At 31.9% G+C, this 27,200-nt stretch overlaps 1 protein-coding gene across 4 annotated transcripts in view; it reads right to left on the bottom strand.

Moving 5' to 3' along the window:
• The window catches only part of LOC118200115 (cyclin-dependent kinase 6-like), a 596,937-nt gene that overhangs the window by 17,556 nt on the left and 552,181 nt on the right, over positions 1–27,200 (bottom strand). For all 4 annotated transcript variants that reach the window (XM_035372046.2, XM_035372041.2, XM_035372054.2 and 1 more), the window contains 5 exons: positions 25,883–26,024; positions 22,075–22,242; positions 17,119–17,228; positions 6,989–7,039; positions 1,889–2,021 (listed from right to left, as the gene is read on the bottom strand). In XM_035372046.2, coding sequence (XP_035227937.1) covers positions 1,889–2,021; positions 6,989–7,039; positions 17,119–17,228; positions 22,075–22,242; positions 25,883–26,024 — 604 coding nt within the window. The remainder of the gene's footprint in view (positions 1–1,888; positions 2,022–6,988; positions 7,040–17,118; positions 17,229–22,074; positions 22,243–25,882; positions 26,025–27,200) is intronic.

Raw genomic sequence — 27,200 nt, 5'->3', positions numbered from 1 at the left:
AATATAAATTCGGTGTTTTATTACTCAACAACTATCCAGAATTTTCACGTATTTGAAATTTGCATTTCCGGAGCTTTCCTGATAATCAAGCCTTTACTGTATCTCGATCAATATTTATCATATGCAAGTGAAATATTTTGTATCTCATGTTTTATAAAAAAAAAATTAAAAAAATCTGGAAGGTTTCAGATTTTAAATGAAGTCCAAAGGGACATTTTTTAAACGTTTTGTGTGTTACCTTTATTTATTAAATATTATGTTTGCACTTAAACCATAAAATTCAGTTCAATAGCAATGTCGCAAAATAATTTTAAAATGAGCATATCTTTAGCATTTCTGATACACAGTTCCATGCTCTGGAGATAAAAAGTATTTTTTTCCGTGTAGAGTGTTGCCCTTGCTAGCTTTTAAATCACTGCATTTGTTACTCAAAAATTCGTTAAAGTTTTACAAAATATGAAATCGATAATAAAACAAATTCTAAATTTCAAATTTGGGCTTCCACATGCCCATATTCCTAGAAGGATTACGTCATTCAAAATTTGATGGCTCTGTGTACCGTTGTTTTATTCCAATGCGAGAAATATATATACATTTATGCAGATTTTTCATTATTTAATTTCTTCAAATATAATGCAGGACTCTAAAATTTGGTGGCAACAGTTTGAAAAGTGAAACGGACATTTATAGTGATTCAATGCAAAATCGCAAAACGAAAACAATAGTCCTTCAGGGACGAAGCCCCTTTGGAGTAATAATTTTCTAATTATACAAGCAAAGACCGGAGGAACGTAATAATTAACATTTCCTAATTTTTATAGACATGAATTTTGAAAAAAAAAAAGTGCCGCATAGCCAGTACACTATTGCAGATTTAAGGAGATGGGGCTGATAAACTATACATTTTAATGGTTCTATAAATCCTTTTGATAAAGGAAAAATAATTTCCATAGTTCAGTGGTATAAAACAATATTGATAAGCCCCATTAATGCATTCCAGACTCTTAATATTAAAAATAATGATGTTTAATTAAAATTTTAGATAATATATAACAGTCTTAAATTTATTATCGAAAATAGATAAGAGGGTCTCAGAACTTAACTTACAATAGTTTTATGCCAGCAGCAAAATCTATTTGTATATAATATACTACATATTGTTTTAAAGATAGATATTTTATTTTTCTGGCATCCTCGATATTGACAGACTGGCAATAAATAGATGTGTTGACTTATTTCCTGGAAATAAATGTAACAGCTAGTGCGACGACAGATGAAGAATAAATACATAGAGCACCATGCCAAACCGTGAAAAGATATTGCTTTGTAGGGCTTCTGACTTAAGGAGCAATATCCCCACAAGGTCTCAAATAGCCACCATGACAGAGAGCAAAATAATTGTAATGCCTAGTGTAACTGCACAGCAAAATGCCAGAAAACACTTACTAACTATCATCAGACACCACTGTCCTGACTAAAAATTCATTATTTTTCAAAAATAAAGAATACTTGCTGATATTCACTATGCATAGGTTCTGGAACTCCTGCCACATTTTCAGTGACAGATTTTGAACCATCAACCACATAGTTCCTCTTTAGCACCAAGTGATTTTTCCTCTCTTCCCAATTTCAAGAAACATCTTGGTGGCCATACTTATGTTTGAAGAAATAATCTACAAGCACTTACTTTTTTTTAGAATCCCCCTACAATGTTAGAATAATATTAAAAGAGGAAAAAACAAAATTTTCAAAAAATATATATAAATAAAAATTTTTGGACAGAATTTCTTAATTTTTTATTTTAATCATTAGCAATAAACAATCTGGTAAAAAGTGAAACAAATTAATTTTTTATTGACTAAAAATAAAAAGCAAAATTATAATGTACTTGTAAAAGGTCTATTCCTTCTTTACTAATTTCTGGCACTACAGATTCTAAAGATTTCTTTTTGTAGTTTTTAAAGGAAATCCAAGGTAATGGTACATCAGGCCACTCTTCTTCTGCTGGTGAACCCATTATTCTAGGAGAAAAAAAAAATCATTTTAGAAATTTACAAATACATCCACAACATCTCACCAATTATTGAATTTTACAAGATATAATTTTAACACATATTCTAGCCTAAAATTTCTAAGAAGAAAAATTAGTTCATTCTCTTCTCTAAAGTGATACAGCTAAAGAGCTTTGTTCTGGGAGTTTTCCTTCATCATAATACAGGGACAACTCAAAGATGTTTTTCTTTGGGTATTAGGATAATATTATGGAAGACAAGTTTGCCAATTTGAAATTTCAGACTATGCAAAATTCAATTTCGGACTCGCACTGTGTTCATAAAAAAATTACTGAGATTCTTTTTGCTTCTTGAAAAGAAATATGTATCATTTTCCTTCAAAATGCTTATAATATGAGGGATATGGAAGATAAGCTTTTGGCCTTTAAATTAACAGCTTAGTACTGATGTGGAACTGTGACCCTAGGAGATTGTAGAAATCTATGCAAGGGAATGATTGTTAATTTTATGGATAATGTAACTGTACACAGTGCACTTTTGCATAGCCACACAGCTGAACTTTCACATAGCCACAAGAATGAACTTCTAATGTACCTTAATATGAAAATTATATAAGTCTGCACTATAACTATATTTGTCATTTTATGTCTTAATTTATTAAATGTTGCAACTAGCAAGGAAAGCTATTCAACTTTTCGCTGATAATCAGCAAGAAAATCTCGGGGATCATTATGCATATAAATAAAAGAGTAGGTGCAAAGTGTGGCATTTCACAGTTAGTCATCCACAGCTTCGAGAACAGGGCACATAAAGTGGTACAAGTGTAATTTTTGCAGCTATAGATTCGCAAACATACTGTATCTGAATCAGAAGAATGATACAGCATATTTCTGTCATGTGGCATGCAGATCATACAGCCACAATGACTTTTTTTAGTGCAATACAGAGCATGGGCACCTATTAATATGCTAATAACAGGGTTACCATTCAAACAGAAGAAGGAAATTTAATGACTTTTTCCAGGTGTGTTTTAAGAAAATTCCAGTCTATCCACTTAGTGCACATTGGCTGTGCTGAGAGGTAAATTAATTACGGTACCATTTAAAAACACAAAAATTTGCCAACATATTTTTATAAAATCCTCAAAGCATTACTGTTATAATAAGAGTTGTTTTCTCCACTGAAGATTTGAGATTAGCATCTGCCCAATCTGGATTAAAAGACGCCTTTTATTGCAGACATTTTGCAGCTAAACAAAAGGAAGAAATCTATTTAATGATATTTTAAAGTAAATTTAGGTATTTTATATCTATTTAGCAGCATATATAAGCAAAAAATTTGTGCATTAAATTTCGTGATAGTATGTCATCATACTGCTAGAATTAAATTTAGAATTATGCCACAGAAAATTGCCTGAAATTTAAAAGTATTATTAACTAAATAAATTTAGAGGAAAGAAGCAACATTAAATGATATGAATAACATTAAAATAAAGTTAATTACTTAAAAATTGAATTACAATAATCAACAATATGTTGGTGAATATAGTTATATTAAATGGTTAACCTAGATGACTATTACTATTTTTTTTTATTATTATTTTACAGAAAAACTGCAAATAAGGCATTTATTAAAAAGAAAAAAAAAAAAGCTTAAAAGATTTTGCGGTAAAATTCTAGTATATGTTTGGCATGATTCTGAAAATTGTCGCTAATACCAAAATGACCCATTTATTGCTTATCATAATGTCGCCAAATCCTGTGTATACCATACATGGAGGTTAGAGTAGAGTACATGGAGGCTATTCTAACCTCCCTGGCACCATATGCTGAGATTAAACCAATTTTGTTTTATACGAGAATTGGAAGGTATTTTTTTTAGTTCAACATGCATTGCACATTCACATGCGAGTCTCTTGATTCTCAAGGTTACTGGAAACTTGCTTTACCTTTCTAAAAGATAATCTGATTGGAGCTGTGGAAATTGGTTCTACACCAGCTACCCGAATGATGCTTTACACGATACATAATTTGCCAAGAAAGTGATCGTTTCCAACGTAAAGTTGAGTAAGAAAGTAATCATTTTTTTGGGGATCGCCGTATGAAATTCCCTGACTTTTCCAGATTTTGACCAAAATATTTCAATTCTTTGACTTTTCCCTGATTTTTTTTTTTTTTTTTTTGGGGGTCAATTTTCGAATTCCTTGACATTTTCCGGTTTTCCGTGTAGCGTGGCAACCCTGTAATATGCAGTATTGTGGAGTAAGTATAAATATCAGTGATGAAAGTGACACAGAAATACCTTACAGATGACACACTTTCAACATACACTGGTAAGTGCTTTGTCATGGAGTAGTTAATCCTCTCAGTGCAATGAATTCCTAAGCAGCAGCTGTCTAAAAACACAGAACGATTCTGACTAAAGTGCGAGAAATGGTAATAGCTCTTTAATTAAATGCTACAATGTATATGTATATATACATCAAATTTCAGATGGCATGTGCATGAATTTTGCAATTTACCAATGACTTTTAACAGAAAGATATGGGCCAAAGTAACAGTTATCCTAATTTTAAAACTCACATAGATTTCCTTCACCACTTAAAATGTCTCTTCCAGTCCAGATAATTCTGACCCCCCCATGACTGTATACTCACCCTCAAATGACTGGATACATAAGCACCAGTTGGAAATGGCCAAATAAATGGTCATTTAACCATCTCATCCAAAATTATGTTGCTCAGAGTCATCATACGGGCAGACTGATCCATGGGAAAATGGAAAAACAACTAAAAACATGAATTAAAGATTTCAACCAAGATGCAAAGGCTGGGCAACTAGCTCATTTACCACCATGCCAATAAAGTGACCTGTTCCGGATACAAAACTATATTGTGTATGACATGCATCTGTGTCTAGTACTCTTGTTACCTACTCAGGATACTACATCATCTTTGCTTTCTCTCATCTCATTAACATATCATGAAGAGACATATATCTATGATGTGCAACTTTATCATGAGGTATGTGATCTCTGCTGATGCTTGAATGCCTCAAACGAAACAAATATGTTATGTTTGTCAATCTATGACTGCAAATTGTAGATGCATGTGTCACTTTATATGCAGAGACTGCAGGCTCAATAGTGGCCGAGTGATAACTAAACACTGGTAGTTTGCTCGGGATTTGAATACTGGCAAATGAGCTGGCTGCATGGGCATTTACATGATTTTCCCCATATGTATTGAGTATATGAGCCAGTTTTCCTTAGAAAGTCCTTTACAAAGGCATCACTTCCCTTAGACAGATTTGAGTGCTTTGCTATGCTTAAATAAACCAAACCAAATCATTCAGCGGTTGAAGACAATTGTCAAATACAGTTGCCACCTGTTACTTTGTTTACATTCTTGATTATACCTGGAAGTTTCATGGCAGTTGTTGTCAGGAAGTCCAACAACTTTTCTTGTGAAAAAACAGTTGTAAAACTTTCACTGAAAGCATTATACAAGTAAACAAATAAATATTAAGCTTTTTCTTTTTGTAAATTTTGATACCCTTTAGATCATAATTGTTCTTTATTTCATAAATTACGGTTTCATATTTTTAATTTTGTAATTTCTGCATGCCATCCTACAAGATTTAAACTGATGATCTATAATCCGGAAAAATCGATAATTATACAGTCAAAAGTCGTTAATTCGGACACCCATAATCCGGAATGATCTATAGTCCGGACCTCAAAGCTACAAACTTTCTGCGCATGCGTCGAATTGAAGCATGCGCATAGTCATTTACGTGTGCACGTAAGACCTTTACGACTGTGAATATGCGTGTGCGCGTGCACATAAAACGTTTACGCATGCGCGTTTAATGTATAACGGATGGTATAAGCTAAGCTAAAATTATCTAATTCAGTTAATGTTGCAGATTGCGTTGTTTCTTAATCTTCGAATTGGATCCGGCTTATTATTTTTTGCAGACTGTTAGAGCAATTTTATAAAAGTAAGCTTGAACTTTTGATTATATCAAATAGAATTTTCGATATATGTTTGCTAATATGTAAAGTATCTAAAGCGAAAGTATGTTTCGAAATCCGAAATCTGTTTATCAATTTCACGCTGCTCGGCGGGGGGGAACGCTGCGGCGCGCAATGAATTGGAAGTTGATCTGTCAGCACTATCCTTATCTTCAGGGCAGATGTTTTTATTTTATTTGGCTTATAATTCCTTACTAAATGTAGTATTTCATCTCGATGTACTCCATCTTTGATATGATTTAAACAAGTTCCTCATCATTATAATTCGCTTCCGATAGTGAAGAAAGTGACAGAGGTTATTGAAAACGAAAAAATTTTGATTGACAAATTAGTCGGTATTCTCGACACAGCAATTATAGGACTTGAACAGCGGAACTTTTTAACTGAACAAGAAATTATGTCTGTTTAATAGAATTAAAGAGAAAGTATTATCACATGAAACAAAGCAACTTAAACAACTTACATTGAAAGAAATGTTTAATAAAGTAAACAAATAAATATTAAGCTTTTTCTTTTTGTAAATTTTGATACCCTTTAGATCATAATTGTTCTTTATTTCATAAATTACGGTTTCATATTTTTAATTTTGTAATTTCTGCATGCCATCCTACAAGATTTAAACTGATGATCTATAATCCGGAAAAATCGATAATCCGGAATCGCCAAAGTCCCGACGAGTCCAGATTAATGACTTTTGACTGTATTAAATTTTTTTAATTTCCATAACTGTTTAAGTAAAATTGTGTGTTTTCAAATTCTCCAATGAATAACTTGTTATTTCTATTCAAAGATAACTCTTTTTCTGACTTAAATGAAAATTTTTAAACTTTTCGAGTAACATTAGAAATTTGTTACACTTGATATTTCAAATTATGTACGTACTTAAACTTTTTTTCTCTTTAAATTCTTTTTTTAGAAAAATAATGGAAGATAATACTTACTCAAATATCTTCCGTAGCTGGTCAACCTCTGACATTCCACGAAATAAAGGTCTACAATGAGACAATTAGAAACTTAAGAAAATATATATATATATATAAAGAATATTTTATAATCCACAAAAAAATTTGACATCTACTATTCTTTCTTGTTCACTCAGATTTGAATGTGGATTGAATTACCAATGTTTAGCAATCTTACCACTTGGTTCTGCTAGCCCTGTAACAATACGAATGAACAACAACAACAACAAAAAAAAAAAACTGGTTTTACTGCTTGTTCATTGTGATAGACTTTTATATCCTTTCCAAATTTCATAATATTAGTCTCTATTTCCCCTTTTATTTTTAATTTAGGATCAGCAAATGTTTTTCAATGAAATCTGGTAACTGATAGAGTTAGCTTTAAAAAACACAATTCCTTTAGGTTATTGGAAAAAATAAGTCTATCAGTAGCTAGTGGCTAAACTCCGAGGCTCATAAGCAATGTTTCATTAAATTCCATAAACCTGCTATTGGTACAGGTTATTTCTTTATTATTCTGAGTAAGCATTTAGGTATATAATAATTTCCCATCATTGTCTATAACTCCTTACTATTCATTATAATGTTTATTTTGATTTGAATAACAGAAAATAGCTGTGTGTCTCTTTATTTCTTTGTAAAATTTTCGATTTGAAAAGAAATGCTTTACTGCTGCATCACTTAAGATATTGGCCAATCTTTCTTCACTTTAAGAAGCATAATCAATGCAAAAACAAATATTTCATAAATCAATAGTCAGAATGGTATAGTATAGAATAGTCAGCTTCAGTATTTAGGGAAAGAATATAACTCATTCTAAGTATAACAGCAGAAAAAAGTTTCATTATTATGCAAAGCTAAAAAATTGACATGTATTTTTTAGTATTCAAGAAAATGATATAGGATAGCAGATTAATTAGAAGAGAAGGACTTTCAAGAGTTTTCACTGTATTGCCTTCTTTAGTCGCAATTAAATGAATGAGGAACACAACAAACAGAATGAATCTTTGAGAACTTTCTGCTAGTTATGATGACACCCTCTGTAATAAACAGAAATCCCAGATGGCTTGTGTGTTTTGATCTTTATCCTTATTTTGTTATTTCTTTTCATTTTACAGGATATCAGTGCAGATATTAGAAAGCTCTTAAAGACTTGTTTGGTGTCATTCTGTTTCTGACACCCATCTTTCATTCAGTTTTAGCTGAAGAAGGCAATACTACATTGCAAATTGCTATTAAGTGCTTTTGTTTTAATTAGTCTATATGCATATTGTTGTTTTCTTCATTACTATTAGCTTTACTTATTTATTGCCAATATTTTGCATTACTGTTATTCTTTGCCAAAATGTGTTTCATATACAGCTGACGCAATATGATTAATAATGGATAAAAAAATCCTTTGTAGCCAAGGCAGCCTCGTGTTAATCAATGCTACTTACTTCTGTAGGCAACAAATCTCATTCACTCCTGAAGAGAGTCACAGCTACAGAATGATCTCTGGTGGAAACTGATAGGATAATATTACCTTCTTAATGCATTCCACATATGCTTTAACATATTAAAACCAAACTATGTTGGCTACTCCAATCTCTAAGGATTAATCTCCTCAGAAATTCTTTGATTAGTAACAACAGCAACAAAGATGTAAATACAGTCAAAAGTCTTTAATCCGGAATGATCTATAATCCGGACCTCAAAGCCACAAACTTTCTGCAAATAATATGTTTATGCATGTGCATAATACATTTATGCGTGCGTATAAAACATTTATGCATGCGTGTTTAATGTATAACAGACGGTATAAGCTAAGCTAAAATTATCTACTTATCTATTTCAGTTAATCTTGCAGATTGCATTGTTCCTTAATCTTTGAATTGGATCTGGCTTATTATTTTTTGCAGACTGTTAGAGCAATTTTATAAAAGTAAGCTTGAACTTTCGATTATGTGAAAAAGAATTTCTAATTCTGGAGCTGCCAAAGGATATACAAAGCGAAAGCATGCTTCAATGTCCATCAAACAAAAAGTGGAATTGCTGCAAAAAATGGATAAAGGCATATAATTTGTTTCTCTAACCATTCCGAAATCTCTTTATCAATTTCACGCTGCTCTGTGGGGATGGGGAGATCACGGCTCGCAATGAACTGGAAGTTGATCCGTCAGCACTATCCTTATCTTCAGGGCAGATGTTTTTATTTTATTTGGCTTATAATTCCTTACTAAATGTAGTATTTCATCTTCATGTACTCCGTCTTTGATATGATTTAAATCAAATTCCTCGTCATTATAAATATCATGAATACACATCAAATAGTTTTCTGGTTGCAATTTTCTAATTTTAACTATGCGTAATGTATGCTTTACGCATGCTCGCATTGAAAGAAATGTTTAATAAAAACAAATAAATATTAAGCTTTTATTTGTAAATTTTGATACCCTTTAGATAATAATGCTCTTTATTTCATAAATTACGGTTTCATATTTTTAATTTTATAATTTCTGCATGCCATCTTAATAGATTTAAATTGATGATCTATAATCCGGAATCACTGAAGTTCCAACGAGTCCGGATTAAAGACTTTTGACTGTATTTGTGTTTAACTCTGTTCTACATCTGTATATAGTGCAATATCAAATCTGTTCTCCTGATTACAAGGACATTAATTTTTAAATTCATTTTCATTGTGCGTAAAAGCACTTTTATAAATAAAAAATATTTTTCTATACTTGAATTTTCAATAATATTATGTTTTAAGAAAATTACAAAATTAATCAAGTTAATCAGAGAAAATTAAAATTTATGTGCGTTTGATGTGGTATTTATAGTACAGTCAGATTTTTTTTTCTACAAGTTGATATTTTTCTTTGCTAAAGTTCACCTTAAAAAGAAAATAAATAACTTTAGAAGGGACACATCTGTATAAGTGTGTAACATTAAGTGAAAATATTAAAGCATATGGAATAAAGAGTTAAATCCAATACAGAGGTGAAATATTTCATGTAAAATAAATTTATGCAGTTAAGCCAACCTATGTGCATTTTTAAGTATCATTAGATGATATTTTTTAATATGATACGGTATGAAGGATCATCATGGGTAAAGATGTACAGTCAAAAGTCGTTAATCCAGACTCGTCGGGACTTCAGCGATTCCTGATTATCGATTTTTCTGGATTATAGATCATCAGTTTAAATCTGGTAGGAAGGTATGCAGAAATTATAAAATTAAAAATATGAAACCGTAATTTATGAAATAAAGAACAATTATGATCTAAAGGGTATCAAAATTTACAAAAAGAAAAAGCTTAATATTTATTTGTTTACTTTATTAAACATTTCTTTCAATGTAAGTTGTTTAAGTTGCTTCATTTCATGTGATAATACTTTCTCTTTAATTCTGTTAAACAGACATAATTTCTTGTTCAGTTAAAAAGTTCCACTGTTCAAGTCCTATAATTGCTGTGTCGAGAATACCGACTATTTCGTCAATCAAAATTTTTTCGTTTTCAATAACCTCTGCGTCACTTCCTTCACTATCGGAAGCAAATTATAATGAGAGGAATTTGATTTAAATCATATCAAAGACAGAATACATCGAGATGAAATACTACATTTAGTAAGGAATTATAAGCCAAATAAAATAAAAACATCTGCCCTGAAGATAAGGATAGTGCTGACAGATCAACTTCCAATTCATTGCGCGCCCCTGCCGCAGAGCTGCGTGAAATTGATAAACAGTTTTCGGAATGGTTAGAAAAACGAAGGATATGCCTTTATCCATTTTTTGCAGCAATTTCACTTTTTGTTTAATGGACTTCCAAACATACTTTCGCTTTGTAGATCCTTTACATATTAGTAAATATACATCGGAAATTCTGTTTGACATAATCAAAAGTTCAAGCTTACTTTTATAAAATTGCTCTAACAGTGTGCAAAAAATAATAAGCCGGATCCAATTCGAAGATTAAGGAACAACACAATCTGCAACATTAACTGAATTAGATAATTTTAGCTTAGCTTATATCGTCCGTTATACATTAAACGTGCATGCATAAACATATTATGCGCTGGCGTACACGCATATTCGCAACAGTAAAGGTCTTACGCGACGACGCATGCGCAGAAAGTTTTTAGCTTTGAGGTCTGGATTATAGATCATTCTGGATTATGGGTGTCCCAATTACTGACTTTTGACTGTATTACAGATAATTGCTTACTCTGTTCTGTTCTCAGTATAGATTGATGTGATTCTTGATCTGGGATGTAGTGCAAAGTGCTCTAACCTGGTAATAATAGGTCACTAGGTATAATAGCCTCCTGCCTTCCTATTATTCCACTGGCCTTAAGGCACTAAATCTGTTACAAAGTGTTATTTCATAAGACTGGAAGATACTACCATTATACTGTGCTGCATTATTTTCTTCCTTCTGACACCAGTTGTTACGTTTTTCTTCCTTCACGTTCATATGGGTTTTGTGTGGATTTAGAGTGAATAATGACGACACTTGATGAAGTATCGAAACACACTTTATTAGCCAGTATTGTCAGGACAGCTCCAAAACACGTTTTACAGTCGTCGATGAATTACTATAAACACGCTGACATGATCAGCGACACAGCCTTCAGGTTATCAGGCTATCACGGTGGAGACAGCTTTCTCCAAAGCACCCAACTCTGCTTTCCGGAGTACAGCTCCCGACTCTACTTGGTCGTTCTCGGAACTCCACGTACTTTCGAGACTCTCCACGCTACAACTCACGATGCACTCAACGACACACGAACACAGCTCCTGACTCTTCGGTTCAGTCATTCCCGGAGCTCAACATACTCCCTCAACAATGCACTAACTGCGATACACTAACAGACTCCTTCGATGCACACGACGACCCACTTGGCACTCGCTGCCCGGCTGTCAACTCGATCGACTCCGCAGGGATTGACTCACTAGACGAGACACCAACTTGATACTGACTAACTCGCACTCTAGATGAGGCACACACACTGACTGCAGACCAGCAAGGTTTATATAGCTTTCAGCTTGTGTTCGAGAACATTCTGGGTTAAACAGTAAGAATTCGTTCCAGAAGGTTCTCCAACCGTCCATGGTATATCGCCAATTTTGTCACCAAATATCGCCAAATGGGTGATTTCTCACAAAATGTGGCAACTTTGCATTCCCTTGCCATTTTATGGCAACCCTAAAACTGCTATGCGGGGAAGCCATCTTACCGCGCCTTGACATTTTGTAACAATACACTTTAGATATCAATCAGTACAAGAATAACTAAGAGTAACTTCTGATGAGAGGGTTGGTATCTTCCACTGACTCTGAGTAATCATTTTTCAAATATTTTCCTAGTAATAGTCTGCAGAATTTACAGCTATACCTGGAGTAAAGCTTCTATATTTTTTTTAAACAAAAAATTGTCAGAGCAATGTGTATGCAGTAGATATTCAGCAGTTTGTATTTTTCTCACACATGAGAATAGAGGCAACCATTTAAACTAAAGTCCGAAGCATCAATATTAATCTTTGAATCAGTGGAGCAATGTATTCTTCATTGATAATCCTGTTTTGTCTATAAAAGATTCTCTTTGGATCCTTTTCTGTAGTGAATGTGAAATTTGCTGTATCTCAAAAATAGAAGAGGAAGACCCCCCCCCCATTTTGTAAGATATTGGTTTCATCATGCTATAGACATGTACTGTATTAAATAAGTGCACAGGGCTCTGTACATCCTTGATGTAAAAGGTACAAAACTTGAACCCTTGCTTGATTTATGTAGTTGTCAAGGGTCCATGCTGCATGATGTTATTTTCTCCAAAATGTATTTAGAGTAGCCAAAGAATTTCTAAGGAGAAGAATAAAATCTTCCACAGATGCAATTGCAAACCTGTTTTGCCTCTGAGCCGCTGTACCGAAGAGCCACGGTTATGCAATAAAACAGCAGCACAGGGTAGAATTTAAATAGCGCGGTCTGAGGAGACAGTAAATTTTTTACTTTGAAATAACTCAAAATGTTTTATTTTCATACTTTTCTGGAGTTTTATGAGCAAAATGACGTTAGCTGGCATTTTGGGCGAATTATAGAAATCAAATCCAATTTTACTTTCAATTTAAACAGCGAGCCATACGGAGACAAAATTTAAATGAAATAAATTTCTTAATACTTATCAGGATTCAGAGACCTTTGTTTTAGATAAATTGTGCAGTTGATCTTTTATCTTCTTATCTTTAATTGTCTAGATATTTTGCATGGAAAATCCTAAAGTTCAATTACAAAATAAATAAATAAATTTTATTATTTTTATATTCCTTATTTTTTTTCCCCTTGACCCTTCTTTCTGTAAATCCGCTTTGCTACTACTTACATGAGCCAATTCAATAATTGCCCAAGCAAGGAACATTGGGCTGGTGTACAAAAACAGACCAAGGAATTAAAGCTGACTTTCCAAAAGACAGGAAAGAATTTGGAAGTGTTTTGTGATTCTGATTGGGCTGGTGATAAGATTGACAGACAATCATTTAGTGGCTATGTGGTGCTACTAGCAGGTGGAGCTGTCTCATGGAGCAGTAAGAAACAACAGACGACTGCATTGTCAACAGTTGAAGCTGAGTACCTCTCAATGTGCCACGCAGCCAAGGAAGTACTGTGGTTCCAAAATTTGTTTAAAGATATTGTGGGAGAACATTTTTTAAACCTTCCACAAAGCATATTTGTTGATAATCAGGGTGCCATTTCTTTAGCCAAAAACCATGTCACTTCAGAGCGTAACAAACATATTGAACTCAGGCATTTTTTCTTGAGAGAAAAGGTTGAAGAGAAGTTGTTAAACTTTACGTATGTGCCTTCCAGTTCAAATGCAGCAGACATGTTCACAAAGAGTGTGCAAAAGAAAGCCTTGTTCAATCAAAGGTTCTGTGTAGGACTGAGGGAAATTTAATCAAGGGGGAGTGTTGCAAATAACTTTTATTTGTGATTATATTTCCCATTTGTATTTTACAACATGTGTGGCAACACGCTTTTTATATTTTTCTCTTGGCAACGTTTTTTTTAGTTGTTGTCACTGTTTTACTTTAGCATGTAGAATTTATTGTACTTGTGCCATTTTGTGTTTCAATATATGTTAATTTAGATGAATCTCTGCTTATTTATTTATCTCCATTCCTAACGTTAGACTTTATCATCAATAAATATACTACTTAAGACTTTGCACCTTTATGATATTTCTTATTTAAAATTTTTGCACTGAAATTACACTGCTGCTTTGTAATGTAGTAATCTTTATTCTTTATTACTACTTTTTACTCATACTGGTTTGATATTCATGACATTATTGTCTATTTATTCATTAATAAAGGTTTTGATTTAAAGCAGAGTAGTTACTTATTTTATTATTTCAAGATTTAAATGCACAAATAGGAGTACCAGAAAGTGAAATTTAAAAATAAATAAATAAACCAAAAAAGGAGTAATCTGTGTACTCAGTACACAAAAGAAAAGCATTTTTTTCTTTTTAATTTTCTTGCAAACTAAATTTTTAAAAAAAATCAAAATCGCGAGGCATCATCTGTAAATACTTTCCGAATTGTACTGTGCCTTCAATACGCAGCTCCTGGAGCAGGGAATTATGAAGGCACTGTGAATTTCTCGTCGTTTGACCCAATTTCTGGTCCAAATGCATTTTTTCCCCTTCTGTAGCAGTAGCTAAGTTCAAAATTGTAGCTCTATCTATAGTAGCAATTTAAGATAGTCATCCATTATTTTTACTATTTGACAACACCGTAAGCTTTGTTTACAAATCGCAGACAGTGTGACTCTGTAGAGGGCGGGAACACTTCCTTTCATAGTGATTGGCTGAGTGAATTCCTGTACTAACGAGAAAATCGTTCCGTGTGGACAGGCGAGCGCAAGCTATCTCAGATATTGTCGGCCAAGAAAATCGCTACGTGTAGACGGGCCTTTAATCTCTCAAGTAACAAATACTTTTGCACAGGTTTTTCATGTTTTTCTTAATATAGAAAGTGAATACAAGTTAGTTTCCTTAGAAAGTCCTCCACAAAGGCACCCCTTCTCTTAGGTAGGTAGCCCTCGTTTGCCATATTCAAATAATTTGACCTAAACCAGGAAATATGTTTCTCTAACTAAATCTCTTAATAAGAAAATTGAGTTATTTTAACAACACAAATATATTATACGTAAAAGTGTGACATAATTTGCGAAAAGAAAAGATCTGATATAAAAAATTTTAAAACTAATCTCAGAAATTTATATGCAGGAAACATGTAGAAAAGTTCAGTGTTTTATAGTAATACATCATTTGTATAGTTATAATAATTAAAAAAATGTGTTCTATATAACTAAAATGTGGTTATGGAAGTTTTGCATCATTTATAATGTGGCGCTAAATACCACGCATGGAAGGAAGAAATTATTTTGTGAATAATTTCAAAAAATAGCTAAATATGATGAGAGTACTGCAGTAAAATGCATAAAATCAATTTTTTTCACATTATATTTTAACATTAAAAACAACAAAAAGTGAGTTATATCTACCAAATAAACCTGTCTCCCTAAATTAAAAGTTCTAAGCAGTGAACAAACAATTTTGATAATGGCTTTTGCTTCCACACTCTTTGTAATACAAATAAAAGTTAATCTACTGCCAGTACTTCTTTTTGTTCATAGCATTTAAATTATGCTTTTATTATTACATATTAATTATTACTGATATCATTCACTTCAATGTACAATAAACGGTGCTTACCTGAAAATGTAGCACAGACGATGTGTTCGGTGAACAGAACTAAAAAAAATGGTCGCGAAAATCCTGAAGACAAACAAACGCTATGCAGACAACAAACTCTCTTGATAACACGAGATACGGTAGAATGTGAATCCATTCACCACAGAATATAGTTCAATGATTTCAAAGTACCATATCAATAAAAACACGCTAAAAACTGTTAATATTTTTAATAAAAAAGAAATAACTAAAATTGCAAGCTATTAGGATAAAAGAATCGTTTATTTAGAAATGTTTACTGAGACACATAGCGATGAATCGGGGGGAGGGAAGTCAGCGCGCAAGAATACCTCCCATTAAAGAAGAACTGCGCGAGCAAGGTCAAGAAAGGCCAGGGTGGGGAAGACTGCCAATTTCTTGTTGTCACATTAAATGTTTGCTACGACGTGTATGTGACATCCATCACAATGCGACACACAATCACATCGACATCACAATGCGACATTTCTGCGTTGTACAGTGGTCACAAATGTAATGTGAAGAAAATGCAACATTGAGAGGTCATTGCAATGCTATAGCAACTAAGTGTGCTGTATGGGCAACTTCTGCTTCAAAATTTATTGTGTAGCCCTTATTCGATCGATTATATCGTTGTGAAGCATGAAGACTTGTCGAGAGTTCAGATACTTCCTTTGTCAATTCGGCCACTTATTGTTCCAGGGATGAACTTTTGAAGGTGCAGCATTAGAAGCACTGACATAAGCTGGGGTAACAAGTTTATTAATTCATTGGGAGCAGCAAGAATTATTTGTATGTTATTAGGGAGGAGTGAAAGCCATTGACGTCCCTTCACTACTCAGATTAAGAACTGGATTTGACAGGTGGCACCATCTCTTGAATATAAGTTAAAGTATCTGTCAGAACGCCACAAATTTATTGCACTACCTGGATTTGACATATGGATGGGGGCTTTTCTTTCCTTAAAAATCTTAATCTCCAGCTAAGTGTTTGTTACCCAAAGAAAGGCAAGAAATTGGAAGTTGTAATCAATTTTAAACTTATGTTTATTTTTAAAATAAAATTTATCTGCTGAAACTTTGTTTCACTTACATAAAAAAGTACTGGAGCCCTTTTATATTTAGGGCTCTGTTGCACTCCGGCTAGTGTGATGATTTATCACAGAAAATGAGAAGTACTGGAGCAATTTAAGCTCTAGTATACGAGCAAAGTTAATTTTAGGAAGTATCATATACCTATATACAAGTGAAGGGCATTTTTCGAGGATACTGATATACATGAGTACTTAGTTATCAGCTATTTGATCATTATAATATTTTTATGAATTTAGTTTAAAAATTCTTACTTTCTCCTGTACAATTCTGCAAATATACAACCACAACTCCAGAGGTCAACAGTAGTGGCATAACTTGACTGAAGAAGGACTTCAGGAGAACGGTACCAAAGTGTAACTACCTAAAAAGTATGAAATAAGTTATTCAAAGTTTAAGATATTGTTTTATAATATACAGATTTCTAAGTCACAGCTATATGTGATATCAGCCGAATCAAACAGCTTTTCTGACTTGGCATATATCCACTACCAGGGCACTGAGAACTGAAAATTGGTCCCCATGATAGCTCTAATACCCCTTTCTACTTCAAATAATTTAAATAAAATTTCTCCCAATTTTGTTTTGTTTTCAAGCTGTCTGAGCCCCCTGAGTTCAGCCACATCCTTCACTTGCTCTTGATGGGTCTGTCTCCTCCTGCTAAAGCCTGAAAAGAAGCATTACTGCTACTCTGTGAAAGGTCTTGAAATAGATTAATATAATTAATTGAATTTAAGTTACAGAATGGTTTTATGTAGATGCAGAATTCTGTCACTATTAGTAATTTTGTTAAAAATAACATTCACTTAAGCATCATTTCACATTTATAATTAATGTTACCTTCTTCTCAATATATTTTACTAAATAATTAATTTAAAACATTCAAATTAAAATTTTGCATAAAAGGATAATTATTTTAAGCAAAGAAAACTTCAGTGATTATTAGCAGACATAAAATTTGGGGACCTGCATGTCAAGGACGGCCAAACTTCATGACAATACGAACCACATTTAAGGATTCAGGAATTTCAAAAGCTGTGACTAGATTTTTCCAACAGCCATAATTCTATATTTACATCATTTTAAATAAAATGAAATAGATTTTTTCCCTTAAAAAGAAACATTAGAAGAAATAAATGATACTTTCATATTTTTTATATAATTTAATGTAACTTATATATAAATAAATAATTCTTTTTTCTGCTGCTGTATATTCGAGAAAGTTTTTCTTATGATATACAAATTTGAAACTACCATAAGAAGCAAATGAACATTCTTTTTTCAAACAAAAACCAAGCTTTTCCTTTTAGTAGCCCCCACCATGTTTATAACTACTGACTGCTTTTAGCAGAAATGAAAGATTAAAAAAAAAAAAAAAAAAAAAATGAATTCATTGAAAAATAAAACACTAGTTTAAAAAATAGATCTAGTCCCCCCCTCCCCAACTTAGAAGCACTTCTCTGGAAATCATAAAATAAAAGAAACAGGATAGAGCATGCTACAGAAATATTGCTTTTCAAGAAAGTTTTATTTATTTTAATATGAAAAATCAAATTAAAGTTATCTACCTAATAAGAATAATGTCTTTGTGAAGAACTTTTTCGTGGAAACTGGCTGTATATATGCTATTTGAGAAAATTGTTTTAAAATAAGTTGTCAACTTTTTCAGATTTTTGCATAAAAAATTAATATTAAATTTAACATGCTTTATTATGAATGCCATATAAAGTTTACATGACAGCTAACATAGAGAGATCAAATCAAATAATTTATTTAATTCTTTAGATGCAAACAAGGCTATCAAGTTTATTTTTTTTTTCCTCTGAGAAAGAGACATTCAAATCCTTAAATCCCAGATATCTACAAAAAGTTTTAAATTTCCAGAATTGCAGTGCTTTTCTCATCATTCAAATCCCAAGCTAAGAAAATCACCAAATATTTTATCTCAAAACTTTAGAAAGATTAGTTTTATTGGTGCTTAACAGAAGGTTTCATAAAAAAAGAATGAGTCTGTTGCAAAATTAATGGTATCTGAACCACTAAAATTACTTCATAATTGCCACAATGTTTCAGTATGGCATTCAAAGAAATCTACCAAAATTTTCAAGTAAATGGTGCACTGCACTTTCTCAAAACTATCAATAGAACTGTCTCAATAATTCTGAATATTGATAATCTACTATAAATAAATGATCAATGTTTGTGAAAACTAATGGAATGGTATATAAATGCTGTGTTGCAAACATAACTCAAACTGTCTACCAGTTGAACTGTTTAGCATGGTTGCTGATCTTTGATTTAACAGGATTTCAGGGGTTACTCAAATATATTTATCTAACTATGTTATGAAAATGAACCTTAAAATTCAAGAGTTTAATTATGTATACAGTTATTAAATTTTAATGAAATTTTCTTAATAAACATAGGTGTATTTTAAAAAATGTATTCTTAAAATTTTTTTCATGAAATGAAGATTTCAAATTTTGATTTATTTAAAAGTTTTAATGTAATGTAATTTTCCCCTTTCTCCTTCTTCTTATTCATATGTGAAGATTCAAAAGATTTGATAATAAAAAATTTTGAAAATCTTGTAGGACTCCAGGAATTAAAACTTTAGAAAATTCACAATTCAATCTATCCTTAGTTTTAACAATGCAAATTAAAATCTATACATATCTGTAGTAGTGTCCACCAAGACTTCATACATCATCATTATATTGTATTGTAATTGTACGTAGGTACATTTAAGAACTAATACACAAAATTAGCAAATGTGTAAAGTTGGTGAGATGCAGTCGGAATGCCTCCTAATATCAAATTCATCTGAAAAGTCCAATTAGGACTATTAAAATAATGTATTATGAGCTGTTTTTAAATGAATGGTAGAACAGATTGGATGATCGGCAATTAACCCTTTGACAACGGATTTAAAAAACATTTTTTTTTACCCTGTTTTCTATCCAAGTGAACAAAATATGTTATAAATAAGGTAAATTTAGCATTTGAGATTTCTTTGAGAAACAGTTTTCAAGCCAAAGGCTTGGGACACATATGTCCCAGCTGTAGTTAATGGTGAGATACATATGTCCCACACATAGCAATCTATTTACTATAAGCACAATTATTATTCTGGAAAACTTTATTATATGAAATGGATTTTACATCATATGATACAGGGTAAAGCATTCTTTGCATAACCAAAAATTACACATTGGGTGAGTCATATTTGTTCTTTTCTCTGTTTTTCTTTGTTCATTTGTGTGCAACGAGCACAGCAACGTCTTGATTTTTAAACTATTGGAAGATAATCCCCAACATTCACAAGATTCTAAGCACTTTTTAATCCAACAGTAATTTTTAAAACTTTTAGTGGGACATATATGTCCCATTAGTAGTCAAAGATTCACATGAATATTTATAGGAAAATGAGAGGGAATTCAGCAAAGAAATTCATCCTCACGATGACTTCAAAAATTCTGAGCAATTACAGATAAATTATAATCTCTACTTAATTACCACGAAGTTACTGCAAAACATGGAATTCTAGCTGGAAAAAATGGTTTATTACAAATACCAAAGTTTGAATCTAATCTTAGTGATGAGACATTATCTTTTTTTTATCTCTATTTTACATGACAATTTAGTGTCCAAGATATTATTAGTAAACTTTGCTGTCATACACATGTGGTCATTACAAACAACAAGAGAGGTATAATACATTTTAGAAGGTAGTCTGTGCTTCCTATTCCAGTTTATTGATCTCTCTTTACACAGACGAAACATTATATAAAATACAGCAGGCATACAGATGACTCACTGTTGCAAAATTTATGAACTTATCTTCAGTGGTGTAGCTAGGGTGGGGCAAGGGGGGACATCTGTCCCCGAGTGCAGCATCCAAGGGGCGCCAAATTGATGCTATGAATTTTTTTAATGAAATGTTTTCCATTCTTGGCACACAGAAAGGGGTGCAAATTCTTCAGTTGTCCCTGGCGCTGGAAACTCTAGCTACGCCCCTGTTTATCTTTCTTCAAAAGCTAATTCATATTTTTTTTTAAATCATTTGTCGAATTATCTGTTTGCTCTCATATAACAGCTATAGCTTGATATGTTGCATGTCAATAACTTTTCCAGTTCACTCTTTTGTCTGCTTATAGACAGTACACTAAGTGTAACTGCAATGTGACAAAAACAGGAAAATGTGTATTATTTTTAAAATTTATTCTCTCTTATGTACACATGTAACTTGTCCTATTTTTTTAAAAGTGATGTTGATTTTTTTCAAAAACTAAGTGATCAAAACTGCTTACAATGTTTAATTTACATTTTTTATTAATTTTTATGGCAATGCTACAGCAAAAAAATGTAATTTTTTTTAGCACTGCTGTAAACCTATGTATACTTAAGAAGGTAATGGATATTATATTTTGAATACTGGTATGCGTTTCTATAATTGATGAAAAAAGCTTTTAAAAAACACAATATGATTTTTTATTCATACTTTTTCACTGTAGATTTTCAAAATAAAACCCATGTATATGACAATAATAAAATCAAATCAGCCATTGTAAACTACTAATAATCATTTCATTTTTCATGTAACATTAAAATACAAAATGCACAATTGTTTACAAGATGATATTTGAGGAAATGTTTTTCAAAGAATGCCCTTCAGCACAATGTGCCATTTTTTTTTTTTTTTTTTTTTTTTGGCAGCTTTGATATATTTCCTTGTTACTGATTTTTTTTACAGCTTTACTAACAATTAAGCATATTGTACTAAAATATACATTTTCTATTTTTCTTTTGCTCATTTATTCTGGCAGTTCTTAAAATGAAAGATTTATTACATTTCAGACAGTAACTTTTTGTTTCTTAACTGCTATTCAAGGTTGAATCATAGTTTATGATAAAATTTCCCCATGAAAAGTGCTGATTTGTATTTTGTGTAAAATATGATGATGACTGCTTACAAATCAATCATAAACTTTTGCATTTTGCATTTTAATATTTGAAGAAAAATAGAAGAATTGATCAACAAGAGTTTGCTAGAGCATGCAGTATTTTTTTAAACAAGGAGCTTTATATGTAATATATCCTATAATCATAATAATAAACAGCAAAACCATTTACAGCTCAGAATAATTTTTAAATTGAATTTAATTAAAGACATAATCAAGGCTAACAGAATGAATAGATAATTAACTTACCACAGATGTTACGGGTACTTGCTGCTCAAATATCCTTGCTAAACCAAAATCAGCAACTTTTACCTGACCATTATTTGTGATGAGTATATTCTGTGGTTTTAAATCTCTATGTACAATACGATTGCAGTGTAAAAAATCCACACCACTGAGCAATTGATATAAAATTTCCTGAAAAGATTAAAAAGTCATGTATAGAAAATGTAACACAAAATAATTAGATTAATATGATTCAAAATTTTATGCCAAGTGACAGTCCAACATGAAAATTTAAATTGTTTTATTGCAATCAATAAACCACTGGTCTCATCTCGAATCATATTATGTATCTCTGCATATTCATAAGTTCTTAATAAAGGCATTATGAATATTTTCTATTTCAAAACACATAGGTTTTACAGAATCTATACGACTTTCCCAATAAGTGTCACTCAATGGCTTTAATGTAAGATTTTTAAAGTGCTTTCTTAATATAGTGCAATGAACAAATTACAATGCAAAAAAATGTATATAGCCTTTGAACCACATTAAAAAAATTTGCTGTCTTGAAGGAAGATTTTGCCACATCATTAATTACCATGTTTAATGCATAGCTGCTGTAAGGTATGTAAAATGCTGTGGGATGTAAAGTTTTAAGTCTTGATTATACTCCCAATTTGTCACATCTGATATTTGAACCATTCCCGTAACCTTGATCTCTCATATTTTCTAAATTTAATCCATATTTTTCCAATTCTCAACAAAAGATAATTCCTTACCAGTGGATCTTTTAATAGGAAGAAAACCCAGAAAATGTTCATCAATGTTGCATTCAAATCTCGCTTCTGATTGATCAATGAAAACATATTGTTACATTCTATGGGTTTGTGGTTTTGCAGTATTTGATGACTCCATGAAGACTCAAAACACAATTTATTTGCCAGTATTACACAGGAGAGTTCCAAAGGCATGTTTAGAGTCATCAAAAAACTACAACAAAAACACTAAAACAATCAGCAGCACAGACTTCAGGCTATAACAGTGAAGACAGCTTCATGGCAAAGCACTAAAGTACAGCTCCCGACTCAGCCAACCGCTCTCAAGCTAATCTCTGAACTCAAAAACTACTACTACACTCTACTCCACGTACAGGCAGGGTATATATAGCTTTAACCTACATTCGAGAATATTCTCGGGAAACCGCTAAGAATGCATTCTAGAATGCTCTCGCTCCTTGTATGACATATTGCCAATTTTGTCGCCCAATGGGTGATTTCGTGCCAAATATGGTAACCTTCCATTCCTTACCACTTTATGGCAGCCCTAAACATGGCTTTGCGGGGAAACTATCTCCCCACAGCTGGGCATTTCACCAAAACAAAAATATCTTATTAAAAATTTCACTTGTTCAACTTTACTCATATAGGGAGTGCAATCAAGAATAACCAAATAATATTTCATATTTTGGACTTGTTTTTAATATAAGACTTTATGTTATCATGTAACAGTAAAATATTTTAGCTCTGTATGTTTTTTCCAAAATATGTTGCTGTCTTTTCTTCGTTACTGAGGATTCTTCAAATATGTTCATCCATTATTGGGCCAAATTCAGCTAGCAATTAAATTAACTTCAGAAAATTCCCATTGTTATGTTCATAAAACTTGTCGCTTGTCCACCGAAAGGCTACAGAATTCTCACCAGCAATTTAATAACTGACATTATTTGTAAAATTATCTTATACCAATATTTGATTTTAGAATTAATTAATCTTTGTACAGTGGAATCTGCTTTCTGACTGCTACCTTTGTTTCAGCAATAACCATGATTTAAATTATTTACATAAGTTTTCGAGTCTTTATGCTTTCTTAATATTTCACCAATATTTTTCCATTTTCTATAACCTTCATTTGAAAACGAACTTAATTTTGAATTACCAAAAAGTTTGGGAGGGGGAGGAACACAGGACACAGAATCTTTTGACACTGAATATACCAGCCAATTTCTTGACACATGTTCTCCATTTTTTAAAACTCTTATCATTCCGTATTTAAAATTGTTGAGTGAACTTAGAATTTTAAAGGTGCAGGTGCAACAAACAACAGTAAGTTGTCTCAAAAACGAACTTTTCACATCCACTACACTGTAAATGTTGTATAAACTGTATCACTACAATCATCCAAATGGACTTGGCAGACATTATTGCATAAGGCGTTGTTTTAAATCAGACTCTTTTTTATTAGGGGGTAAAAAGTGCTTGTTAAATCCTTTCAGCGATGGACACGCATTTCTCACTTTGCATCTCATGATTGCATATACATGTACAGACACCCACTGTAAAAAATCGTAGATTATGATTCGTGCTGGTGTATAAGCATTTAGCCACTGTAGCCACCATACCTGTCTCTGAATTGCTTCTAGGCAAGTGCCAGTATATGCAGAATAAGCGCTAATATGCGTTGCCCTTAATCGGTGAGGGAATAGGCCTAGTTCGAATTAGTGAATAACTTAGGAGGTGCACACACAAAATGGGAGAAGTAAAATTTCTGGAGTCAACTAGAGCAATTCAGATTAGATAAACCTATTGACATGGAAATTACAGCATAGGGGCAGTGGAGGACACATGCTATGCAAATTTAAAAAAAAAAAAAATGATTGACATAATTTACAGGTGGAAGATACAGATAATGCAAAAGTAGTACACTGGAAGATACAGATAATGCAAAAGTAGTACAAATAAACATATTTTTACAGAACATGCACAAAGTGGTAACAAATTCCTTTTCCTGCTTTTCTAGGATTTATAAAGTCTTTAACTTCATTATTGTAAAATTTGGAGAAGTGGATTCATTGGTTAGCCTAGTAAACTGGATTATGAAAAATTGTGCGAGGGAATATGGAATTTTTACCTCATATGTCTCTAGTATAAAATAAGAACAGAAAAAATCCCTACGGCATAATTCAATCCACCCTATTTTGAGAATAAATTGGTCCAAATGACGCACATGTGTTTGCATTCATGGTCACAGCTAAGACGGTCAAACTATACCCAAAACTTAGAAGCTTGTCTGCTTCTCTACTGTGCAACTCAAACTATGGAATTGCCAGAAGTCTGTCAATTCCTGTTGTATTTAATTTTATTTTACTATTCCTTTATTTTCTAGACTTCAGCAATAGGAATATATTTTTTGAATTATTTTTTGGGGGGGAGGGATTCATTTGGTTTTGCCACCCCTTAATTTGCCACTGTAGGCAGTTGCCTGCCTTGTCTACCACTTAGGACTGGCCCTGCTTTCAGAACAACGTTTGTACACTGGTTACAGAACCATATACACAGTTTATGCACTGTCCAACACCAGAAAGACTTTATTGCATTTTTATTATCATTTTCTATCTACACTTGAATGCCTTTTTCAAAACATTACTGATAAAATTAAAAAAAAGAAACCCTTACTTTTCTGCTGCAGTTAAATATTAAAAAATTATACGAGCATATTTTATTTAATTTTTGCAGCGCGGATTTTTTTTTTAACAAAAGATTAAAATTTAATAGAAATTGTTAAAAAATGAATAAGAAAAAAATTAAGAACAGCTGAATGAAGAAAACAAAACTTTTAGTCAATGATAGAACATAACAGAAATTAAATCATTTATATTGACATGAAATTGTTTCATTGGAAGTAACAAATGGTAATAGGTAATAAAATGAAATTCCAATACTCAGTTTTTAAATTATATAGACTATGTACAGAAGAAATTAGAATCTCTCCATAAGCTGGGTAAAGTAATACATAAATATAAATTTATAAAAAAGTGCAATGACATAGTAATTACCTGGATTTTTTCAGGTGGCAGCCCAGGTTTCGGACATTTGTCTAGATACGTGGCCAAATCTTGATCAATATGTTCGAATACAAGATATAAAATCAGCTGCTGCTCTTCAGCTAAACGTGGTCCTTGACAGATATCAAGCAACCTGCATTAAAAAAGAGAGAGAGAGAGATAAAAAAAGGAGTCTATAATTTACAACATAATAAAACATTGCATTTTAACAAAAGAATTAGAACTATGTGGGAAAACAAAAATTCGAGATTCTCTGCAATTAAAATTCATTTGTGAAAAAAATCCACCAATTTTTAAATTCTTTGAAATAAGAAACATTTTTAAACTGTGGACTGAATTCTAATTTTTTATCCACTTTTAGCGAATTCATTTTCTTGAAATTTTGTGTATCAGTTTTCTTGAATTTTGTGCACCTACATTGATAATATAGTGTTTCCCAACATTTTTTAAAAAAATTCAATGTATCACAGTTACTTGAAAATAAAACCCCCCTTATACTTTAGAGTGCATTTTATGAGAAAAAATGCAGTTGCATATTTGCTGACAGCATGGTTCTGATCAGAATTCACTTGTTTTTTATTAGAATAAAATGATAGCTACCAAATAATTTATTACAAAATTACTAAACTACAAAAGATTTTATTATGATAAATGGGGAAAAATACGAAAAATTAATGATCCATCATTAAATACCATATTAAAATGAAATGACTTTTTTATTTTTGAAAAAAAGTTACTAATTTTTCGGAACTCTGAAAGCAACTAGTCATTTTTTCCACCTGATGTAACCACTCCATATTTCTTTCTATGTTTTTTTTTTTTTTTTTTTTTTTTTTTTTTTTTTTTTTTTTTGAAAGAGAAAGTATACTGTAAGAATCCTGGAGCCATTCAGAAATTAAAGGCCAACATCCATGAAGAAATATTACTACAGGTGATGGTTTACTCCTTAGAAAGAGTGTGTCAGTGTCAAGAGTAAAATTGTCATTATTTAAAGGATGCAATTTTCAAAACTAAATAAAATTCATTTCCAAGAAGTATGTTTTCTCTTTATATAAGAATAAATGTGTAATATTAATATCCTAGCTGAATCTAGAATTCCTAGAGCTAGAATACTAAAGAACTGTGCTGCAATTATTCACAGCACAGTTCTTCAATGGTTCTTTATTCATTCTTCTTTAATTCACAGCACAGTTCTTTGGATTTCTTACCTACTTGTAAGTAGTAAGTAAGAAATCCAAAGAATGGTTAAATTTACCCTTTATTCTAACTCAAAATAAGTTAACAGATGACCCCTTCTCAGGCTTACAAT

Source organism: Stegodyphus dumicola, chromosome 9 (assembly GCF_044657685.1).
Source record: "Stegodyphus dumicola isolate Sdum_Otavi_A_Nest chromosome 9, ASM4465768v1".
NCBI classification, from domain to species: domain Eukaryota; kingdom Metazoa; phylum Arthropoda; class Arachnida; order Araneae; family Eresidae; genus Stegodyphus; species Stegodyphus dumicola.
Note: the sequence above shows the minus strand (reverse complement) of the source record. Positions and strands in the feature narration are given on the sequence as shown.